At 37.6% G+C, this 25,239-nt stretch overlaps 2 protein-coding genes across 7 annotated transcripts in view; one reads left to right on the top strand and one right to left on the bottom strand.

The window, feature by feature from the left end:
- Positions 1–224: 224 nt before the first annotated feature.
- On the top strand, positions 225–10,522 carry LOC129928453 (galactoside alpha-(1,2)-fucosyltransferase 2-like). The gene is made up of 4 exons (XM_056042938.1): positions 225–1,339; positions 4,176–4,275; positions 5,573–5,908; positions 8,675–10,522. Exons 1-4 carry the CDS (start codon positions 1,123–1,125, stop codon positions 9,306–9,308), a joined length of 1,287 nt encoding a protein of 428 aa, XP_055898913.1. The 5' UTR covers positions 225–1,122; the 3' UTR covers positions 9,309–10,522.
- Positions 10,523–15,479: 4,957 nt separating this feature from the next.
- Positions 15,480–25,239, bottom strand: part of LOC106065552 (uncharacterized) — a 52,125-nt gene continuing 42,365 nt past the window's right edge. For all 6 annotated transcript variants that reach the window (XM_056042016.1, XM_056042011.1, XM_056042013.1 and 3 more), the window contains 5 exons: positions 24,412–24,520; positions 21,158–21,288; positions 19,119–19,298; positions 17,492–17,642; positions 15,480–16,177 (listed from right to left, as the gene is read on the bottom strand). In XM_056042016.1, the coding sequence (XP_055897991.1) occupies positions 15,995–16,177; positions 17,492–17,642; positions 19,119–19,298; positions 21,158–21,288; positions 24,412–24,520 (754 nt within the window). In that variant the 3' untranslated portion in view covers positions 15,480–15,994. The remainder of the gene's footprint in view (positions 16,178–17,491; positions 17,643–19,118; positions 19,299–21,157; positions 21,289–24,411; positions 24,521–25,239) is intronic.

The following is a 25,239-nucleotide window of genomic DNA, read 5'->3' as shown; positions in this document are numbered from 1 at the left end:
GCCCCCCACTTACCACTCCCTAAGGCCGCCACTGCAGTTAATCAATGCGGATGAAAGAGATCACTAGCGCACAACTCGTGAATTTATTCAGCCAATCAATGACCGTGTCTCTCAAATGTCCATAGCCAAGAGATTTGAGATAACCTAAATATGAAATCAATAGACATACATATATATATGTCATTCAAAGCCGTTTCCACCTCAAATATATGTGGATTGGATACATATTTGTTTATTTTTATATCATTCCTCGTTGGGATGGTGGTATTTCAATTTAACATTTGTTCCTTTTCGCTAAAAGTTTCGCTGCTTCATATTCTAGTATTCTTACTGCTGTTCTGCTAGTTTACTTGTCAAAACAATATATTTGTGTTCGTTTTTTCAACTAAAACAGCTAAAATGTTAAATATTTGACTGTAAAACAATTTTATTGGTTAAAAAAATATATTCAAGCGATTGGATTTGCTTGGCGTTCACGCCTATAGAACAAAAAAGAATTGTCACGCATATAGAGATTGTTAAAATTCAAAAACATGTTACTACACAAGATACTATTCTGTGACTCTGTATGTTTGAGATCTACCAGTAATTAGAGCGGGTTACATTTCTTCAATGATGCAGTTCTATTTTTTTGTGTGCGATAACTTAGCATTATTTTTTTTTTCTTGTTTTGGTTAATAAGAAAATAACAATTCTATTCAGATGACACGGATAGTATCTCTATACTCTCAATGTGAATAAAAAAGAATAGGGTTAAATAGAATCTTCACAGTATTTCATTTGGTGATTCAATCCAAGACATTGTATTTCGTGGGATAGCGAACATGATCATCTTTTGGTGTCACGTGGTTTTTAATAAGTCACTGTCTTTGATTCCAAATATAAAAGATTGCTGTATTTAACATGACCATGCAGACCCGCCTCCGACCCTCATATTTTGCTATAAACTATGCAGACAAAGCCGTCGACTTATAGTTGATAATAATAACTTCGTAATTGAATCAATGCTGGTTGTTGGTAAATGTTGATTACCATCTTTCATTTCTTGGTCTCTTTTTCTTGCTCGTTAAAAAAAAAAATCATATTGAATGACCTTGACTTCTTAGAACTCTAAAGGTCACGATGACTCGCCTGTTATTCATTAGAAAAAAACTAAAGCTGTTTCTAGTGTGTGGAGTCTTAGCCTTGGTTTATATTTCGATCAGTTTTAGAATTTTGACATTTCTAAAGTCGGAAAGTCTGTTGGTTAAGTTTGAGAGAAACAAAATGGAACATGTTCTGTGGACAGCACAACATAAGGACATTCATCTTCCACAGACATTTCAGACGGGTCTTAATGGTACGTTGTTATTTAGATTGAAGTAGTTCGACCAGTTCATCAAGGCTAAAGATATGTTATTATATTAATTTTTGTGGGAAGCGTGGTCGAGAGGCTAAGTGCGCTTGATCTTGGCTTGTCTTGGCTACCTAGATGGGGGCTCGAGGATTGACACCCGACTCGGGCAGAGTTGCGTTACTGAGCGCCTAAAGGCAGCACGGAAAACCAACTCCTAGATACCCCCTTCCCCCCCCCCGGTCCACAAATGAGATTGAACCAAAGCGCTCCGAGCATGCTGTAAGCATGAAAGTAGCACTATATTAAAGCTATAATAATTTTTTTAAAGTTTAATTAAGGTTTTAAAAAAAAAGTGCTGATTTCTCGATTAAGTAATTGAGTTTAGTATTACTATATTATAAATACTACTATTCAGTACTTTTTTTTAAACAAAAATAAGGTGCCGGTACTCAGTGATGGATTGCCTAACTTTTAACAACTAATAAATTAGTAATAAACATTAAAATACAAGAAAAGTAATAATATTTCCCCACATTGAAAAAAGTACCGGTACGCCGTGCTGGTGAGTACCGTCACAAAAAAAACAAAAAAACACTGCTACTATTGCTTGTATTATTAAAACAAAATTAGTTCAAAGTTCTTTATATGAGTCTTTGTACTCCTATTTCTATAACCGAACCGCATTTATTGGACCCCGTAATTTTGGCTATAAATCTGGTAAAATCATTATTTTTTGAACATTTAAAAGTCTTCCCATTTAAAAATACATTAGATACTTCTATTAGTTCTATTTCACTATATATACTTTTTTTTTTTCTAAAAAAAAATCTTTGGACTGGAGATATTTATTTAGACTATAAGATAGAGAAAACAAGATAACTGATGATTGACTGTGGTGATATTGGGGGGTGGGGTGGGGGGAGGGGTGATGAAAAGACATTTTTTCTCATTCATAGCTTCTGACACCAGATGTAGACTTCACTTTGGTGATGCGAAATAGCCGATACAGTTTGGGATCACCGGTATGCAATTTAGGGGCCCTTGCATTTTGACATTCGACATCGTGACATGAGATAATGTACTTACTAAATATGTAACTTAAAACTATATAATTAAAATTACTCCTTGAAAGTACTCCCCCCCCCCCCCCGGAAAGATTTAATCTTTGTGGAATACATGCAACAGGGTCACTAACTTATATGACAACATGAAAAGCAAGATTGCACGGCAGTGACGTAATATTGAAAGTTACAAAAAACTTCCGTCACTCGTTTGGGGGACCGCTCAAGTAAGGGTCCGGGGGGACTTTTCAATTAGTATCCCTCTCACTCCACCCTAGCTACGCCAATGATCACCTGCCTCGATGTTCTGCCATTGTATACAGGACCGGCCTTAGGCAATCTATTCAGCTGCACTGGGCCCCGCACTTTGATAGGCCCCGCGCTAGTTCTAGGTGTAAATTATTGAATCAAACCATTACAACTTGAAAACAGAGTTCCCGTGGCCTCCTGATTTTCCAGGAACTAATGGAAATGGAAATTACTAAAAAATCTTCTGAAAAATAGGAAAATAAAATTGTCGTATTGGGGTGTCATTCAATTACTTGAGGTCAACAATACACGAAGATAGATTGAGCAATTTGGCGATTCTTGTTTTTGATCGTGATCTGTGTAGGAATCAGATTTTTTTAAAATTATATACTGTATGACTTTGCTACACATAAAGCTGGTAAAGTAATGTTAATTTGATATTCATTTTGTACTTAGTAACATGCAAAGACAAATTTATTTTCTGATACAAAATCCTATTCTCATTTATTATTCTTATCCCTATCCAGAAGGGGTAACGCGCAATCCGTTTCGCATTGGGCCCCGAACTTGTTAAGTCCGCCCCTGATTGTATAGTACTGTGTGCTGCAAGCTGCCTATAGATTACCGGCTCTTGAGTTTCCCCAGGGTTCACTTTTGAAACCTTTCATATGTTTGGATTTAGCCGCAATGTCGCACAGGTTAGTATTCAGAGTTTTCCTACTCCAGCCAGTGATTACTTGCCTACTCTTGCCTCTTCAGGCACCTGAGATGAACTCCTATTGAAAAATCAGAGCAGGAAGGACTAGTCCTCCCGTAGTGCTCTGGCAAGAAACTTAGCCGTCCGGCGTAGTGCCTCATAGCTACCATACAAGTCGAGTGACTGCACAGGCAAGTCCCCCCTTAGCTCGCGGAGCTGGGGACACTCGTACAAGACATGCGACACTGTTTCGACGCTCTCTCCACAGTGACGGCATCGGGAGTTAAAGTTAGTGCGGAACCGGGCAAAGTATGCCCCAATAGGACAATGTTCCGTCCTGCACTGCGCAATTATTGACTGCTCTGACCTCCTCAGTCGCCACCATGGATCGTCGCGATCTGGGTGACGCATGCGCTGCCAGACACCACGTGCTCTGTCGGATTCCTCCCAGGACTTTAACCACTTCTCATAAATGAGTGCTCGGATTTGTGCCGTTGCTTGTAAGTACGTGCTTGTTGCTTCGAGGTGTGTGGCTGCCATTGCACCCTCCCTTGCGAGGGCGTCTGCCGTTTCATTGCCCCTCACGCCGCAATGTGAAGGCGCCCACTGCAGGCACCAGTTCTTCGCATTAGTTCTTCTGTCAATAGTAACAGTTCGCCCTGCCTAATATTTCAGACAAACAGCAAGTCCAGGAGTTGAACTGGTTGTCAGAGACTATTTAAGGCCCTTTATAGGTTGTGGAGTGCTTATATCAATTAACACTTCCGGCAACAGCCACGTTATAGAATTCTGATCTTTAAGGTATCCGTTGATTTAAACTTTTATATTCCAGATATAAAGGGGAACAAATCAAAATATTCATCAAATTCATCCTATACTAAGAACGTGACAAATCTACTGCACATTTTACCTGCAGATAACGACATTCTTAAGTAAGTTGTTAGTTTTCTATTATTATTATTATTTTAGATATCTAATGCAAGTCTTGATAGACATTGGTCAAAGTACCCTCTATATTGTTGTTGATTTAAAGTGACCAAAGACTTATGAGGGCTATTTGATGCCCTGAAAACACTATCGCATAAATATACTAGAATTATGGTTGTTAATCTATCAGATCAAATTAAATATAGTTTTTACTATAAGTAAAACAATGTTCATAAATGAACGTGGCACTTGTTTCTAGCAAAGGTCACAAAAAACGAAATTAGCGTCCTAAATCAAATCCACTGCCGATAACAAACGTAGGCGTTGAAAAGAGAACCTGAATCGACCACCGACTGACAACGGTTATGTATGTGTTGATATGTAGGCCGCAACTGAAGCTACACTTCATGTATCTGGAACTTGAAGAAAAGCCTTATTAATATTGAGTTATACAATTTCAGCGTTGATACTTTTCATTTGTACCCAAAGGTGTGTCAAGAGAATTCAGAAATCGGGTCTTACACAATATTGTGACATTTATTTTTAAATGACCGAAATTTACTTTTTAAGGGAAGTAGGAATTTGAAATTTGGGATTTTTAGGGCGCCTCTGAGTCCATTTAAAATTGTCGTATAGAGTTGTGCATCGCACCTAGAACCCTAAGGCCCACAAAAGTGAACAAACAGCTCTCTTCTACCGGCCTGAATGAACGGTGTACACCTCGCATACACCGTCCTGTCTGACGGGGGGGGGGGGGGGAGACTCAGGGTTAGTTTAGTTTTGCGTTCACTTGTGGCACGGACACTCCGGACTCGCAAACTAGAGACGCTGCCGGAGGCCGCGTCACCGGGGCCCCCGCCCTTTTCTTTTTATCTACCAGACTAACCATGTGGGGCGCTCCATTTATATAACGGCCCCTTGAAGAATGGTGCCTAGACAATGACAAATGTTGTGGGAGCTCTTTTATATCCCCGCACAGTGCAAACAGGATGCTCTTGCACCCTCTTAGGAACTCACGCGGGAGCTTTGTTTTGCTACCCATTTAGCCTAGCTGTCCCCTATCACGACCGTTTCCACACGTTTGCCGCGATGAGGCAGGGCAGCTTTAGTTGGTGAAGAGTAAAAGCGGTTCCTCGTTGTGACACATGACACCTTCGTTAACCGTTGACTTTAGAAACAGATCATCTGCCCTTTAGATCGCAAAATCTGAAAGGGATACTTTACTATCAATACTTTATAATCAAAAGACATTTATTTTCCAGCGTAGTATCTTCCTCTCACTTAAAATTTTCGATATTTCAGCCATGATACCACCACACAATTCCCGAGATCAGTTGTCAAGACAGCACGACCTCAGAACGAGGCTAATAACACAGACGTCAACGTAGCTAGAGGTTCGTCAAGAGTTGACGCCCCTGAGCAAGTACACCACAACGACTCGACACCAAGGGCGGCACCTAACGAAACACTTTTCTTAACCGGCACGTATTTCGGGAGACTGGGCAACAATATGTTTATCTACGCCGCTGTTGTGGGCCTAGCCAGAGCACTCAAGAGAGTTCCTATTTTCAAAGATGGCTATTTGATGAGCAATATACTTCAGATCTCGCACGTGAATCGAAATATTGACACTTCAAAGTGAGTTTTACTTTCTAGTCCAGAGTTTGTTTGTTTTGAGAGTCGATGTGTTTGTATTATATAAATCTCCCCATGCAAGGCCACACTCTTGGTGTTTCTTTGACTAGCTCACTGAAGTGACACAAACATCAATATCGAAGCCGTCTGAAGTTTAATCCTTTAAAACTTAATTCACAGAAAATGAATAAATTCAAATAAATCACATTGCTCAATCTATTATAACTGAATACTTAGTGTAGCTCAACTGACAGCGTGAATTGATCTATAACAACCAACTATAAACTTTAAACAATAACCTCGATAGCTCGCCCTGTCTTTCTTTCAGAGTCTTTCATAAATATCTTTTCTGATGATCAGTGTATTATTTCTAAACAAAAACTGGTCGAAGTTTCATTTTAAAGCCTCGAAAAATTAGGGACGGGGGGCGGGGGGATTGATTCAATCTCCCCCCCCCCCCAAATAATTCGGCCAACATACTAAAGTTTGGCAGGGGGGGCGACATAATCTAAAAAAAGGTTAAAATATAAATAATGAGTATATATTATTAAAATAAGTCTAGAATTCATTTACGAATTTCGTGATATCTCGACTTTAATTTGCCCATCCCCTTCCCCAATCCGTCAGTGCAATAAGAACACACATTGACTGATTTCATGGTTAATCTATTGGTCATTTGCTTCGTCTGTACAGTGTGATTCATCTAATGTACCTGTGTGAACATTAGTGCCCTTTTAGCGGCTCCCGAAAGGGGAATAGACGCAATTAGTTTTGAGTGGTCTGTCCATCAGTCCGTCCGTCCCGTTTAGAACTCGTAAATAAGAAAACAAAATTGAAAACCCGGCATCATAATATTTTAGATCATTCAAAGTTCTGATGCAACGGCTACTTTTTTCTTTTCCGAAAGCGAAAAATATTTTTTTTAGATCAACTATGCAAGCAGTTTTTTTTTTCGTAAAAATACACAAATTTAAAGACTGTTCACTATTAATAGTCATAAGAGCATGTGGATATTTAATAAGCGAGATAACAATTAACCATATTTTAACACATTTATGCAAACGGTTTTAGATTTGTTGCATAAATTTTTTTTCACAATTTTATTTCTAAAGAGAAAAAATCTATTTAGTATGCATATAAGACGAAAATAATTTAAAACAACAATTAATGAGTAGTTTTTCATATTATCGCGTGAACGGCAGCGCTACACCATGACAATGGAGCACTTAAGGAATTTTTCTTTTTCGGAAATGTTCTTTTATTCTTGAGGCTTTGAATAAGAGATTCGTTATAAGACATCAGTTAGGCCAGTTTTCCATTGAACTTCACCTTCTCTTTCACTTATCCCTTGGTTGGCTGGATCGTTGGGGCACCACACAAGATCCTTCTACCTTCTTTCTCCATTCTTCTCTGTCATTTGAACTTGAAAGAATTTCATTCTGATATTCTTTCTGAAAATATTGAAACCTACCGTTTTACCTGCCTGTTTGGAACACTTCGGGGGCCGATTTAGAGTTTGTGTTTCCACACAAACTGTCTTTGTAACCTTGCTTTTTTATACATTTGATCTGTTTCCTATGACAAAATATAGCCCTTTACATAAATGTTTGAATAAAACACCACGATGTCCAACAGTTAAACACATTCAGACAAATCGGTCTTTTCAGCCTAGAAAGTCAATTCATCAAGGTGTGTAGTATACTGATCTCAATCCCACCCTGCCTTGTAGTACCGATTCTTTGTGAATTAACTTCGAGGACAAATCAGAAATAGATTTTCTAAACAGTGAACACTATTGGCTATTATATTTTCTTCAACAGCTTCAGCAAATGAGTTGGTGATAAATATAATGCCTATTACTCTTTTAGATCAAAAAGCCAAATTCAGAGAGGCACCGTGACGCATAGGCAACTCATGACACCATTCATCTAAAGCTCAGGAAATGTGCCACAAATAGTAAACTTTGAAGCTACTAAAAAGCTACTAAAACAACAATGGAAGCAAACATTAAACAGAACATAATGTTTGCATTTGACTCCCGGACATTTGAAGTAATTTTGTCTAAAGGAATAAAGAGGCAACTAGCACTAGAAGTGTTGGCAACAGTAACGTACTATTGTTTTCAGGAATACGATTTTCTAATCAACTCTACAATGTACATCTAATTATACTTTAAACAAGGCAGAAGAATCTAATTGAGTAAGCAACTGTGAATTATCTGACTAGTAATGATCGCGATACAAACTTACAACTGATCATGTCAGCCTAGATTTTTTATTGTATTTATTTCACTAATACTAACCCTACTAACTTATTCTAACATTTGAAAACACACTAACATATTGAGTTGATGCGCCAACATTGTGTTTACGGATTTGCAATGTACCAGTGGACTTAATATTTTCGTGAAACATGAATTGACTTTGTACTGTATATTTTTATGCAAATTTAAACAATTGAATTGAAACAAGCAAAATATAAAAAGGCCTTTAAAAAATGGCTTATATAAATAGAAACTACGAAAAAAAAGCAGTAACTACATTTACCTGACTAACCGGTTACTATTTAATTGATTCATATTCTTTAGGAACAATGAATAATCGCGATAAGTTTCAACTAGACTTGAGACTGGGAAGTAGGGGAAACAACGTGTACAAGAAGTGTACCAGAAGGCCGACAGACAGAGTTGATATAAGCTTTGTAAAAAGTAAAAAATTGACCATAACTTCTGGACACAAATTCTAATGTCTCCTATTTTTCTTTTCCCAGGTGGTTAGTGGAAAAGCAAATCAAGTATGCTACGTTTGAACAAAATTTAACGACCCTCCCCAAAACCAACGTGTCAATCTATGGAGCTCTTCAGAGCTGGAAGTATTTTGAAAACGTTCAAGATGAGATTAGGCGGGAATTCACGTTGAACTTGACCTTGCAGAAAGAGAGGGATGCCGTGCTGGCAGCTTACAGGAGCAGACTGCAGAATCACGTCCTCGTCGGAGTCCACGTCAGGCGCGGTGACTTGCTTGAAGAGGTGTACGTGAGGTGGGGCTACGGAGTAGCCAATAAGTCGTTCTTTGCGAACGCGTTCCATAAAATGAGGTCACTTCTGCCGGGACAGAATATCACCTTCCTGGTGTCCAGTGACGACATGCCGTGGTGTAAAAACAATCTGGATGACCCAAGCGTACAGTTGTTATCAAACGGAAGCACTGAATATCACTTCGCCATTTTGTCCGGCTGTGATCACGTGATATTAACCGGCGGCACTTTTGGCTGGTGGATCGCGTGGCTAGTTAACGGAATCACTATTTATTATGAAGACTTCGTACGGAAGGGCTCGAATTTATACAAAGGGTTCAGTGAGGAAGATTACTACCCATCAGGCTGGATAGGGTTAAAAAACTGATTACTTATTTGTGAACTTGACTTTTGAAAGATATTGTTTTTGGAAACCTAGAGACATGAAGCGTTAAAAGACTATATGATAAGAAGTATATGGGTTAATGTATGCTTCACATCATTAGTGGAATCTACAAGTTCACGAATCAAAGAAACTTGAATTCATTTGGAATTGAAACCAAATTTGTAGTGTAAATACTAGTACTTAATTACTTCGACCTGGCATGACTTTACCTGTACTTCTCTCTCTCGCTCTCATTCTTTATCTAGGCGGATAATGCCCTAATTTTCTTAAAGAGTTTATTTATGCTGGTGCTTTGTGTCTCGATCTCTCTCTCTCTCTCTCTCTCTCTTTCTTACTCTCTCCCTGTTTCTTTCTTTCTCTAGCTCCTAACATTCTTTTCTGTTCAGTGTTTAGGAAACTATGCCATTAAAGCAAAACCAAAAAAAAATATATTTAAGGGAACCTGCTTGCATCGATTCGATCGTCATTTTGTATTCCATGGAAGAATCTCATTCTAGCGTAACTGTATTTGATAAAACAATATTCTGTAAAAAAAAAAAATTACCCGAGTTTGTGTTGAACAAAGAAAAAGTTTTGTTGTTAGTTGCAGTAGTTCAAGTTAACAATTGTTTTATATATTTTCCATTTTGAGAAACATTCTATTTACAAGCTAAAAGTTAATGTTAAAGTTTCTCTTCAGCCTCTTACACGTTAGAGACGCAGATTACAAGATTGTGTTGTCTTACATAAATACAACGTGATTATATTGTTATAAATGAAGTCAAAATGTTTGATTGTAAAATGGTTTACATGTTTCGGATTTTCATTCAGAAGATAATCTACATCCTAGTCTAATATTAACAATGAAATAACCCGGGCACGTTGCCCTGCCTCATCGTGGCGCCCGCGTGGAAACGGCCATTAGAGGAAGTGGCTAGGCTAAATGGGTAGCAACACAAGACTCCCGTGGGAATGCCCACGGGTAGACGAGAGTCCACCCATTGTACGGGCGGGGTTGTAAAAAAGTCCCCACGAACACGTCCCACATCCATGCGCTGTTCCTCAAAGGGACCGTTACATCAATGGCGGTTCCCGCACAGCTAGCTTGGTACAACGAAGGAAAATGGCGGAGGCTCCCGGTGCCCTCGGCCTTCGGCCATGTGCAGCCAAGCATGCGTCTGGGCCAAAGGCATTGGAAACAGCAATGTTTTACATAGGCATTGACTCTGGTCTCTCTCAAACAGTACTGTGTTCTCATAGGTTTTTTTTTTTTACTGTTTGGCGTCCAAACAGTTTTTTTTTCAAACTTAGAGCTCGAAGAGCCTTCGGCTCAGCTCTTGGACATCAACATCAACAATGAAATAATAATAAAAATTTTAAATACACGCTCGTATCTCCGTAGTATGTGGGATCATGTCGTTAGTAGGCCTAACAATATAATGATATCGGCAAAACATTCGATAGGTACACGTGTCTTTTGTATTGGCGAAGATTGAGTTGTGGTTCTTGATAGTTTTTAATATAGAGCTTCTGATATTATTGATGAAAATATTGATTACTGTTTTTATTTTCCTCCGTGATTGGACCACTTCGGGGGCCGATTCTGAGTTTGTGTTTCCACACAAACTATCCTTGTAAGCGTGTGTAGTGTTCGACCTTATGCATGCTGTCGTGAGTGTAATGGTACTTTTTAATATTATATTTCCTGTAAATAAACAAGTTAATGTTAAGTACATAAAATACCTCAAGGGGCTACTTTGCTTTTACAGTAGTTATTTTTTATCTACGCTATTGATAAAATCAAACATTTTTATTAAAATATAAAGCTGCTTATTATTGATCAATACAATGACTCCGAAAGTATGCCATAAATCAGTGTTTCCCAAACTTTTGACCAATGCGTACCCATTCTAGAACTTTCGTAACGCTGAATACCCCACGCCCCTCCCCCCGCCCCCCCGAAAAAAAAGGATTTATTTAATAACAATAAAAATTATTTTAATTTTTGTTTTGTAGACCCACATACACAATTAAGTATTTAATTAGTGATTTTATTTATTCTACTTTTGCATATTTCAGAGACACAAGTAGCAGCACATATAAAATTGTATCCTGATTAGCTTGAGTGGTCTTTGGTGTTAATTACTATTATTTTACTAAATGTATGTTTGAGGTATAGGAAAGGCAATGACAGAAAAAAAAATATATATATTCAAATGGCATTCGATGAAGACATGTTCTAATGAATTCATGAAAAAAAATGTCAATAACTTATCGTCTGGTTATGATTTTTTTCACGAATGAAGAAATCTGTGGGAATGTAGAACTTCACTTAACTAGAGTTAGATTAAGACAAAGAAATAAGAACAATAAGACCGACTGTTGCAGTAATCATCAGAAAATTTAAGGAATTAAACTTGAGTTATAGATGCTTCTCATGTTAGTAGTGTAAAGAGTGTACAGTATTGAAGAAAGTACCCAGCAGCTGGCCTATATATCTTTTTAGATTAAATATCACTAACAGATGTTAACCTCTTCGTTAACACTGATGTCAACACCGTTGTCAACACTCAGATCTACGGCCTTTTAAACATTTACATTTTTTCTGAACCCCCAGATTAAGATTAGAAAAACTTTATAAACACGGAGATATTGTCAAGGGAGATCAGTGATCCTTTACAAACACAGAGATTTTGTCAGGGGAGATTAGTGATACTGCGCTACCAAAAGTGAAAGCTTTTTTTTTTTTCTCTTTTATTAGATATCCATTAGACAATACAAGGTCATAATAGAAAGGAAAACGTATTGCTTTAATCGTGTTCACAGATGTGCTTATTGGTTCAAAGTGTATGTTGACATTTTAAAAATATTTTTTAAATTTGATCGCATTGTACAATTTAACAAAGTGTTAGTGATAAAATTGGAAAAATAATATGTGAAATATGTTCTCAGATCCAAAGCATTTCTAGCCAATACAAAAGATGATGTTCAGGTGTTTATTGTATTCATGCTTAGCTCCAGGAGTTTAATTCAAAAGATTTTTTTCTCTGGCATATTTACTCCCTCTAAAGGACTGGCTCAAACATTTCAACTCAGATATTTGTTTTTTTCGGTAATTAGATGATTTTTGTATCTAAATACCGAGCGCCACCAATAACTAATTCAATAATTAAAAAAAAAAAAAAAAAAAAAAAAACAAGCAGGTTGTTGAGGATATATATATATCATGGGCGTAGCCAGGATTTTTTTTCGGGGAGGGTTTTGGGGGGGATCCCCCCCCCGACCTCCCCCCCCCCCCCCCGCGAAAAAAAAATATGTGTGTGTGTACATAATTAATCTTTATTACATTCTGACCGTTCGGAAGACGTTTATTGTTTATTGTAGACTCCCCGCCCTTGCTAGCAAGGGGGTCTGGGGGAGTTCGCAGCGCTCCCCCAGCGCGGGGCGAAGCCCCGCCGCCGAGCACTATTTCTGGTATTGAAAGCCAACAAAATGCATAGTCTGAGGTATCTACAGTGCATTATCTTGCTATTAAAAAGTTTTATTTCAAAAACCTAATGTGCTATTCTTACTGACTTAGACCCTCTTGCGCCGTTCGGCGCATTTTCCGGCAAGCTGTTTCCGCAACTCTTATTTTGCGTAATTCATTTTGTCGGAAAACATGTCCCGCAAAACCTCATGCGACGCTCTGTCACAACCTTACTAAGGATTCGACTCCCAGTTCGGCATATGATTTCTTTGATTTAGACCCGATCTCTATGACTGACTCCTAAAATCTGTCTTAGCCATCTTTGTTGAGACACATTTAATGATTTTCAATTTCGGCAGAAGACTATTCACACTTAATTAATGGAGCCCAAGCCACTGGTAGAAATTTGTAACCTTTCTTGACTACGCTCTTGGAATTACATGCCTGTATTTCGTTTTAGATTTTATATCGGAAAGGAAAGTTTTTTCGTCAAATCAGATTTCTGGGGTTTTTTTTTTTTTGTTTTGTTTTTAATTCAAAACCCCATTTAGCTACGATCATAGAATTTGGTGACTGTAGTTTGCTTTAAAATAATATTGAAGAGAGAGGTTTTCAACTCTAAACGCTCTGTAGGGGAATTTTAAACTCAAAACCATCTGGAGGGGTTTTAAACTTTAAAGAAAAAGCCATCTGGAGGAGGAGGATTTAAACTCAAAACCCCTTTGGCTACGCTCATAGATTTTATAGTGTGTAATTTGCTTTTTTTTTATATTGAAGAGATACTTTTTAGCTTCAAACCCCAACTGGAAAGGGGGGGGGGGTTTAAACTCAAAACCCCTTTGGCTACGCTCATAGAATTTTGAGTGTGTAATTTGCTTTTTTATATTGAAGATGGAGTTTATCGTAAATTTTGGATGGGGTTTTAAAATCAAAATCTTCCTCAACTGTGTTGTTGGAATTTGGGGATTGTTGTTTGCATTTTTTTTGTTTTGTTTTATAGAAGAGGGGGATTTAACTGCAAAAACCTCTGGTAGGGGGTTTAAAATTCAAAACCCCCTGTAGGGGGTTTTAAACTCAAAGCCCCCTGGTAGAGGGATTTGTATCTCAAAACCCCCTGATAGGGGTTTTTTAAATCTCAAAACCCCCTGGTAGGGGGATTTAAACTCAAAACCCCCTGGTAGAGGGTTTTCAACTCAAAACTGACGCGGCTGTGCGGGGGGGGGGGGATTTCATTTCGGGGGGGGGTTTGAACCCCAAGAACCCCCCCCCCTGGCTACGCCCATGATATATATATATGGTAGTAGGAAAGGGCAGTAATAAAAGCCGAAAAAGGGAACTTCGAACAGATTGGGATAACTCTGTCCGCTCTGTAAGAAACAGAATGGATGAAAATAATTAGCACATGTGACAATGCCATAGATCAAAGGTGATTGGGAAAAGTAGAAGACTACTGTAATAATAGAATAAATTAGCCTAGTTCCTATTCAGTTTGGAATAGCTAGCTATTTTTTTTTTGTATCTTTAAATGCATGTTGCTGCTATTTCCAAACCAACCGCATCTTTTATTCTCGATTTGTCTTTCATTGCGGACAAAAATATGAGAGAGAGAAAAAAAAGTGAATGTGAGAGAAGATTTTAGTGAGTTTATTTGTTCACGGTCATTTCGTGAAATAGTGAGTTTATTTGTCTTGGTCAGTTTCATGAAATAGTTCCCGGATGTAAAGAACGCTCCTTGATCTGCAATAGTCCCTGGATGTAAAAAACACATTTTAATTTTGCAATAGTCCTTGGATGTAAAAAAACACATTTTAATTTTGCAATAGTCCCCGGATGTAAAAAACACATTTTAATTTTGCAATAGTCCCTGGATGTAAAAAAACACATTTTAATTTTGCAATAGTCCCCGGATGTAAAAAACACATTTTAATTTTGCAATAGTCCCCGGATGTAAAAAACACATTTTAATTTTGCAATAGTCCCTGGATGTAAAAAAACACATTTTAATTTTGCAATAGTCCCCGGAAGTAAAAAACCCATTTTAATTTCGCAATAGTCTTCGGAAGTAAAAAAACACATTTTAATTTTGCAATAGTCCCCGGATGAAAAAAACACATTTTAATTTTGCAATAGTCCCTGGATGTAAAAAAACACATTTTAATTTTGCAATAGTCCCTGGATGTAAAAAAAACACATTTTAATTTTGCAATAGTCCCCGGATGTAAAAAACACATTTTAATTTTGCAATAGTCCCTGGATATAAAAAAACACATTTTAATTTTGCAATAGTCCCTGGATGTAAAAAAAACACATTTTAATTTTGCAATAGTCCCCGGATGTAAAAAAAACACATTTTAATTTTGCAATAGTCCCCGGATGTAAAAAACACATTTTAATTTTGCAATAGTCCCTGGATATAAAAAAACATATTTTAATTTTGCAATAGTCCCTGGATGTAAAAAAAACACATTTTAATTTTGCAATAGTCCCCGGATGTAAAAAACACATTTTAATTTTGCATTAGTCCCCGGATGTAAAAAACACATTTTAATTTTGCAATTGTCCCCGGATGTAGAGAACGCACATTGATCTGCTAATGAGACTCATGAAAACTTCAGAAAGTTGTCTTTGGTATTATTCTTTTTACCTCAAATTCAAATCAGTTAAGCATTTTATTTTCTTTGTATTTAAAAAAATAAATCATTGTATTTGAATCTGAGTATATTTTATTTTTCTTTATTTTGTTTTTTACATTTTCACATTAAATATAAATACTTGACATGTTTATACCAATAATGTCAACATAAAATCTTGTTAATATATCTTTTCTTGTTACACAAAATTAACTCCTCTTATTGTGTAAATAACAAACCGTAAAATAAACTCCTGGTTCATGGTGAATACAGACCACAATCTCAAAGAAATCATAAATCATATTTTGTTTGTAAAGTACGACTTTAGTTTTATCAACATTATATCACTAAAACTTTGTCATTTATACATCTTGTTTATGTCCATATACTGGGATATAGTGCATTTTTAACAAATGGCAGCAATAAGTTTATATCCAAATGTCTTGATATATAGATTTCTTGTATCCTGTTCATTAAAAAAAAAGTACTGGATATCACCTAACCATTGCGCACATCATATATTCTCAATGACATATACTATACAAATTTATATTATACTATACAAACTAGATAAACATTCAAAGTGTGCTTTAATTAGACAGTAAAATCTTGTACGCAGACAGTTTTGGGTCTACGACTTTAGTTCTTGGGGTATCCTTTAACCTTGCTAACGACTCTGCTGAAGAAGATTCACTGTCAAAAGGAGGCTGTGGACTTCTGCCTTTTCTCCTAACGATCACTTTGTTTCCAGGCTTAGGCTGAAGATCTAAATCCTGAAATACAAAGTTAATGAGTAAAATATTCAGAAACAGCTTTTAAAAAAACAAAGCATATATTGAGTGAATTTGTATTAATTATTTGGAATCAGTCATGCCGCCATGTAATTAAATTTTAATAGATCTAGACTATTCTAAACTAACAATAATGATTGTATACGAATGGAAATATTTTTATTTTTGCTTTTAATTAGCGCAGTTTTCATGCTTTTAGTTTCCTGAGTGTGCTAGGGTCTTATCACTTTTGTGAATGAGTTGTTTGTTTGTTTTGTTTCGTTTGTTCTTGGAAGGGGGGGGGGGGGGAGAAGGAGTTTTTAAAAAAGCTTTTCAAAACCAATTAAACAAACAATTTGCTAAGTTTAAATTCGAATTTGAGCTTTCGAGCCTCCTCGTCGGGGAGACGACAGGCTAGCCACTGAACTGTACAGGTACTTATTTTAACAAAGTAACTGTAATAGTAGAGAGGTCATATATGCGATAATATGCTCAAGGTGTCAAATGATCTACATTAGAAACACAGGCAGAACATTAAAAACACGGCACCAAAAATACCTTAGAGATATTCGAGATTTTGCAACTAAACCTGTTTCGAATCACTTCAATTAAACACATTATAGGGGGTACAATTGAACTCCTTATCCCTACTATACAACAATATAAAAACATCAGTCTGCACATTGAAAATAAACGAGTTTACATGTAAAGCACGCTCAACCTCATGGGAACAACAACCAACACGTTTTTATTTAAGATGAAATGGAGACTAACACTACCCCCTTTTCCCCATTCATCTTTGCCTGACATCTCCGCCCCCTTCCGATTTCCCGCGCTTGATTTTACACCAACGCAGCTCATTTCTTTTCTGCCTAAATAGAGAAAAACATCGGACAGATAAGTTACTAAAGCCTATTTTGTGTTAATTGTTTGTCTTTTCTTTTGTTTCTTAGTTTAGTAGCTGATGAAGGCCTTGTGGCCCAAACGTCCTATGTTTTTACTTGGTCCGGAAGGGCGATCCTGTTTGAAGCGTGCCTATTTTAATTACTTCAACGCGATTTATCTAGAGAGCTCATTCAGTGGCGTAGCTAGGGTGGGGGAGGAGGGGGGAGAGGGAGAATTTGAAAATCCTCCAAGGCCCTCCCTTGAGGGGGCCCCCAAATGAGTATTTTTTTACATTTAATGTTAAATATTATTCAAAATGCAGGTGCCCCCAACGAGGTCAAGTCCCCTGGGCTCCCAAATGATGGAAAATTCCTAGCTACGCCCCTGGGCTCATTATAAGGCAGATGTTATTTACAACCAAGCAACAATTACTTGTGTTGCCAAGCGCCTGAGTTTCGTGACTTGCGTCTTCCCGCGAGGGTTGTCTGTCTGTAACCAGTGTTTCACTCTTTGCTCCAAGACACTCAGTTTGTCGTCATGCTCGGTGAAGTTGTCCACACTTTGAGAAAACCTGGAGAAAGACCTGAGGGGAAAACAGAAATAGAGACTTTGACATTGTGTGTGTGTGTTTGCGTGTGTTTGTTCTACATGTGTTTAACTGAATCATTTTATTATTATTTATATCACTAATTGTCAGGGGGAGGTATGGCGAGAGTGAATATGTTACTTTGATATTTTGGTATAATAGTTATATCCCCTTGTTTAAGTGCTCCCAGGTTATGAATAGCCTTGCACGTGTTTCATTAATAATAAATAAAAAAAAAATATTGACTTCGAAAAATTGAGAAGCCCACTTTTCGGACTCTTAACACAGGTCCAGCTAGAACTGTCCACATTTCTAATTGGAAATATTTCCTTTAATTATATTCATTTACATTAATTTTTGAATTTGTTTATCCAATTTAACTATAATTCGAAAAAAGAAATAGAAGCCCTATATGGTTGCAAAATACAACGTTCCAAGTTAAATTAAAACAAATGATGTTCCTTAGTGCACATTTGATCTGCCCTCGTGTCCAGATGGATTATTAAAATGTAAACCATGTTTAATTAAATCTTTAAATCAATAAAGTCTGTCCTCTCTGTGCACTGCACCGGTACAAGCATAGTAAAATTATCTATAAAGTTCTAGATTACTGTTCTTTGTTACGGTATAGAAAGAAAAGGAGTGCCTATGAATATTTACATCTAGTATCTCTGAGCCTCTCAAGAAAAGGTAGGGCCAAGACAGCTAAGTGGTTGAGAGCATAATTTATATATAGACTTTTAATGGACTTTTTTATCTGCCTTTAACGTGACAAAATATATATAGGGCTCCTTGTGTCTCGAAAGACATTGGATGCGCCCAGGTGAATCAATGTCTTGAGACGGGGCAGAATCTGGTGTGACTGATCAAGCCGATTCTGCAGCGGCAGAGTTTGCCACAGTTCGTGCATGTATATACATCTGACTTAGGGCTAGTTCACAGGGCAGTTTTCTTCTTCCTTCTCTTGACTGATGCTGCTTCGTTTCTTTTGCACTCGGCGAAGTTCGTACCAGCACATACAGGTATATAGTATAGTAGGTCACAAATCTGTCTGTGGCATTTTACGTCTCGAGAGGCGATATGTTTCCTTTGCAACTTCTTGTGTGACTAAAGAGGGCCAATCCCTGATGCACAGCTGCGGTCAAAGGTTGGGCAGGTAGGTCACAAATGGGTTAAAAGAATTCACACAAAAAAAAATCAATCTTCATTACTCTTTGAATCTTATGACAACGCCTTGTTATTAATTCGTTTTTACTATTTGTATTTTGTTAAGAAACATACACGATTTTCTACCTATAGTTAGTAAAGGTAAAAATAAAAAACAGTTCTACTATCTGTAGTTAGTTAAGATCCAGATTTAAAAGTTCTAGCCTCTGTAATTAGTTAGTCTTTCTCTCTGTCCTTTGTTAAAATACAGCCATCAAAATTTCTACTAACTGTAATTAGTTAAGATACAGACATTAAAGACTCTACCTGTAGTTCGTTCTTGTGTCTTGTTCGTCCTGTTCTAACTCCTCCTCCTCCTGGTCACGTGGTTGAAGTGATTCTTGTATATCTCTAAATGACCTGGCTTGACTCCCTATGACTCGATCACAGACTATCTTGGTATCAGGTAAAGAGTTCATATGATTGGCTGCTGCTGTCATGGCCGCACTGTTATGTAGTTATGGAATATTAAAAAAAAAAAGATATACTGTTCTATTGCTTTTATTAATTTAATAAATATACAATCTCGTTATTATTTTGTATGTTTTTTTAGCGGCCCCCGAAATAGGAAAAGACGCTATTAGTTTTGTGTCGAATGTCTGTCCATACGTCCGCCCGTCCCATTTAGATCTCGTAAACTTGAAATGATAGTGCAAATCCGACATGATAATATTTTAGACAATTCAAAGTTCTGATGCAACGGCTACTTTTTTCTTTTCTGAAAGCGAACAATTTAATTTTTTAAATCAACTATTCAAGCAGTTTTTTCATACAAATACACCACTTTTACAACTATTCACTATTAATAGTAACAAACACTGGAGACTCTTTAATAAAATACAACGCATAAACCATACTTTTAACACATTTATGCAAACGGTTTTAGATTTTTGTCAACATTTTTTTTACATTTGTATTACTAAGTTTAGTAAGATCCGTCATACTAACTACTACATTTACACACCCAAAAAATGTTTACTTTTTTTTTTAGAGAGAACAATACTGGAGACATTCGTTTACAATTAATAAGTAGTTTTTCATGTTATTTGTTTTTTTTTACAGAAGATATTGTCGGTTATCCAAATTTGAATAACAGATTGGCCCTTTACAAAACAATAAGATCAATTAGATATTCATTATAAGACAGTTAGGCCAGGTTTACATCTAATTTCACATTCACTTTCACCTATCCTTTGGTCTGCTCGATCGCTGGGGCACCACACAAGATCAGTCAACCTTCTTTCTCCATTCTTCTCTGTCATTTGTCTTTGATAGAATTTCATTCTGATGTTCTTTCTGAAGATATTGAAACCTGCCTTTTTACCTGCTTGGGTGGACCACTTAGGGGCCGATTTTGAGTTTATGTTCCCATACAACTCTCTTTGTAACCTTGTTTTTTTTTATGTTCTTTTTTTTTTTTTTTTTGTGTGTTCTTTTTTCGTTTTTTTTGGAAAGAATATTTGTGTATTGCATTTGTTATGTTACTGTGGTCTGTGTATTGCATTTGTTATGTTACTGTGGTCTGTGTATTGCATTTGTTATGTTACTGTGGTCTGTGTATTGCATTTGTTATGTTACTGTGGTCTGTGTATTGCATTTGTTATGTTACTGTGGTCTGTGTATTGCATTTGTTATGTTACTGTGGTCTGTGTATTGCATTTGTTATGTTACTGTGGTCTGTGTATTGCATTTGTTATGTTACTGTGGTCTGTGTATTGCATTTGTTATGTTACTGTGGTCTGTGTATTGCATTTGTTATGTTACTGTGGTCTGTGTATTGCATTTGTTATGTTACTGTGGTCTGTGTATTGCATTTGTTATGTTACTGTGGTCTGTGTATTGCATTTGTTATGTTACTGTGGTCTGTGTATTGCATTTGTTATGTTACTGTGGTCTGTGTATTGCATTTGTTATGTTACTGTGGTCTGTGTATTGCATTTGTTATGTTACTGTGGTCTGTGTATTGCATTTGTTATGTTACTGTGGTCTGTGTATTGCATTTGTTATGTTACTGTGGTCTGTGTATTGCGTTTGTTATGTTACTGTGGTCTGTGTATTGCATTTGTTATGTTACTGTGGTCTGTGTATTGCATTTGTTATGTTACTGTGGTCTGTGTATTGCATTTGTTATGTTACTGTGGTCTGTGTATTGCATTTGTTATGTTACTGTGGTCTGTGTATTGCATTTGTTATGTTACTGTGGTCTGTGTATTGCATTTGTTATGTTACTGTGGTCTGTGTATTGTATTTGTTATGTTACAAAGTTTTGTGCATTATCTCTACTTTACTTTTCATGTCTGACTGACCTTCTAGAAGTTGCAGGAATTAATCTGTCCACTCTCTCCCCTCTCTTGGCCTGGACTCTTTGACGAGTTTTTTCTCTCAACTTGATTAAAAAGAAAACACTTCCTGGTCCATTTAAATCAATTAAGGGTCCCTGTCAATGAGGTATAATGTTTAGAAATAAATTCATATTGCTATTTTATAAAGTACATTTACACTTCTTAGATTTTAACTTCATGTAAATGTAAATAAACTTGTGTGACGTTCATACAAACATCTCCCTAGGCGTAAGTTGTCGCTACAGTAATTAGTTTCTATGTCCTGGCAATGTACAACTGCAGTCTCATGTAAAAGAAAGAAAAACCTCTTCATTTATACCACGCTCGCACGTTTTCAATGTTCCAATTGTATTCTTATTAGACTTACTTACTTCGATTAAGGTGCTCCCGCGTCGTTTGGCGCATTGGGCGATAAGCTGTCCCCACAAAGACATATTAGATCTAAACAAGTTTACAACCATTACAGTAGTCGGCGCATGAATCAATGGCAGTAAATCACACATCTGCTGACTCTCACGTAAAGGTAAACGCAGAGAAAAAAAAAAGGGGGGGGGAGATAATCAGGTCACGTGACGAGATTTAAGAAAATAATGAAAGTACTTCACATGACATAGTACTAAGTTTACAGGATTAAACGTAAGGACATCAATAGAGAATACTGTTGAACGAGGTTTAATCTCAAAGTAATCCTTGGCCATATGCTAACGGATTTGAAAGGTGAGACCAGAGTTGACCAGAGTTGACCTAATGAACTTCCAAGAGAGTTCAGAAGTGAATCTGGTTTCGCTACTTCCCATGTTATATGTATATATCTCAACTTCTGCTGGTGTCTCCATGACACACCTTGTTATAATACAAAGGGACTGTTATGACAGGATTAGGAATTTGGCGCTAAAAGTTATTTGTTTCATTAAAAATGTAAAGTTGAGCTTAGCGATTGTGACGCGACTAGTAAAACCAAAACTAGGATTTAAAGTGTAACGAAAGTAAACACAGAATACTTTTGGCAGCTTTAGAGAAAGGTCGGCTTGAGTTTCCGGGGTAGACAGTTTATCGACATTGACATTGACATATTGACATGGCACGGTTCCCTTCGTTACGCATTAACCTTCTTGGTTGACATCGCTCATCAGCGTCAAGTACCTTTATAGTGCTGCCCTTTCGCCTGGGTTATTGGATTTGGTTATTTGTGTTTTACCTCCGTCCAAACTTATCTGCACGAGACACAGCGGCAGAGGCGCCTCACGTTAAGAAACATGAAATGGGCGGAAGAAAAAGGAAATTTCTAAAGACATTATGCGCCTGAATCTGATGGTCATCCGGCAGAAGTCTTTAAAATGAATGGTCCTGGTGTCACCGACATGTTACCTGAGATGAACTCCTATTGAAAAATCAGAGCAGGAAGGACTAGTCCTCCCGTAGTGCTCTGGCAAGAAACTTAGCCGTCCGGCGTAGTGCCTCATAGCTACCATACAAGTCGAGTGACTGCACAGACAGGTCCCCCCTTAGCTCGCGGAGCTGGGGACACTCGTACAAGACATGCGACACTGTTTCGACGCTCTCTCCACAGTGACGGCATCGGGAGTCAAAGTTCGTGCGGAACCGGGCAAAGTATGCCCCAATAGGACAGTGTTCCGTTCTGCACTGCGCAATAATTGACTGCTCTGACCTCCTCAGTCGCCACCATGGATCGTCGCGATCTGGGTGACGCATGCGCTGCCAGACACCACGTGCTCTGTCGGATTCCTCCCAGGACTTTAACCACTTCTCATGAATGAGTGCTCGGATTTGTGCCGTTGCTTGTAAGTACGTGTTTGGTGCTTCGAGGTGTGTGGCTGCCAAAGCACCCTCCTTTGCGAGGGCGTCTGCCGTTTCATTGCCCCTCACGCCACAATGTGAAGGCGCCCACTGCATGAAAACGACAGCTCCAATAGCTCGGCGGATGTTATCTGCGGCGCCGATTGCCTCTTGATCTTCGTTTCGCTACCAACGTAACCCTAATCCCTAGACGAAAATAAAAGAGGTTCTATGTCCGACTGTTTCGAATACTGTGGCCTAACTCTACTTTTAAGGTCTCGACAGGTCTGTGAAACCACAAATTCTCGACCTGTTTGCGGTGGCGTAACATCCATGGTGCGAAGGGATTCAATAAACCCGGGCACACGACCATTAGGGGTCCATAGTCCGTGAGGTAGCAACCATAGCGCGTAGGGGTTTCATTATGCTTGGTTCCATGGGTCATGACCAATAAGAGCCCGCGTGGGCCCAAGGGGAGGGGGGGGGAGTTAGACCAAGTAGAAAAACAAAATTGTACTTTTGTAAAAGCCGATTAGCATTATTTCACAATATTGTTTCGTTATCTCGGAAGACGGAATACCCCAAGAAATAGCGACCAGAGAGTCATTTCTATATTCTCAAATTTTTAAGAACCAGAAGGCTGCAGAATTGACTAAACAAATACTCCAATTATAAAAAGGCACCATTTATTTTTAAATAAATTGCTAGGCGCACTGGACTGTCGTTCGGGCTTCTCGATGGTCATGGGTTCATAACCTATGATGGTGCTTCCCATTTGGACATTACAAAAACCTTCTGGAAACGCTTCAGCTAAAGCCTCCTCTGGTGCATTTTGTTCACACAACTTAAATTTGGTCTTTAATGATTCAGTCAACTGTGTTCAAGAAGTTGCAGATTTTTTTTTATTTAGTACAAAACGTTTATGAGTATTTTTGATCACAACATTATCAAGATGGGCGCTTCTTGAATCCATAAGGAAAGCATAGTTCGTAGGACATTACTAAATTGTGATCTACAGTTCAATAATTTTTTTTATTTTGCAAGCTGTTTTTCTAGCTACTCGCATTCTCCCGTTCTAGTGTAAGTGAAAACAGTTCCGACAGACTCAATATCTGAGCCACACGTGAAAGCAATATGTTTGTAAAATGTTTGACATGTTTCGGATGTTCCTTAAGAGTTGAAGATAATTTACTTCCTAGTCCAAACCTCCCGCAGGACGACGGGGGATGGCAGCGGGCAGGGTATGAACCCAGGACCATCGAGAAATCCGAACGACAGTCCAGTGCTCACGACCAGGCAGGCGAGGAGTTAGACTGGTGGTCAGATGGAATGCGTCTAATACTTATAAAGCAAGACAAATTTAAAATGAATTAAAAATTTACAGGATAAACTAAACTAAATGTTTTACGACAGCTGATTACTTTGTGGTTGAGAAAATCTCGTTCCGCCGTGGACACTGTATATTCCTCTCGGTATTTCTCGGTCTGTGTCTGGGGCTTGTTCCTGCTTTCTATGATTTTGATCAAGTGTCTGCGTAAAAAAAAAAGATAAAAGAAAAATACAAGGGAATAAAAAAAACAACATAGATTCGATAAATTATCAAGTTTTTAGTGATATGAGAAAGGATCGGAGAGAAGATATATTTAGAGAGAGATAAAGGGCAAGAGAAAGGGAGGGCGACCTAAAAGCACCTGGCCACGGTAATCAATAGCAACCACTTTAAACTTTGGTTACACCTGGAGCTAGATGGAAAGGATGGCCCAGGACAGGGGACTATGGCGATCTATTGTTGGCACCCCATGCTTCAATAGGGGTGAAGGGCTGAAGTAACAAGACATAAAAATAAACCAATATAACATAAATATAACATAAATATAACATAAATATGACATAAACTGCAGGATATAATATTATCTTAAAAATTACAGAAGATAATTTCTTCCTACGTCTGTCGCTGTGTTTATCCAGTAGCGTGTGTTAATTGGCGACTTAAATTTTGCTAAATCATTGATTTTCCTGGCTAATTCGTTCTACTTGTTTCATAGTCTAAGCGCACTAGGGAATGAAGACTTGTATGAATTTGTTCTAGCATATGGAATAAGAAATGTGCATTTATCTTTGTGTCTTTCTAAGTATTTTATTAGGTTTTGTATTTGTACTTTTCAATTACGGCCCAGTGTTTTATGTATTATTGCTATTTTACTTTTTATTCTTTTGTCCTAGAGTGTCTCTAAGTTTAGTGATTTTAC

This window comes from Biomphalaria glabrata, chromosome 9 (assembly GCF_947242115.1).
Source record: "Biomphalaria glabrata chromosome 9, xgBioGlab47.1, whole genome shotgun sequence".
In the NCBI taxonomy this organism is placed as follows: Eukaryota; Metazoa; Mollusca; class Gastropoda; family Planorbidae; genus Biomphalaria; species Biomphalaria glabrata.
This window is presented reverse-complemented; position numbering and strand designations above follow the sequence as displayed.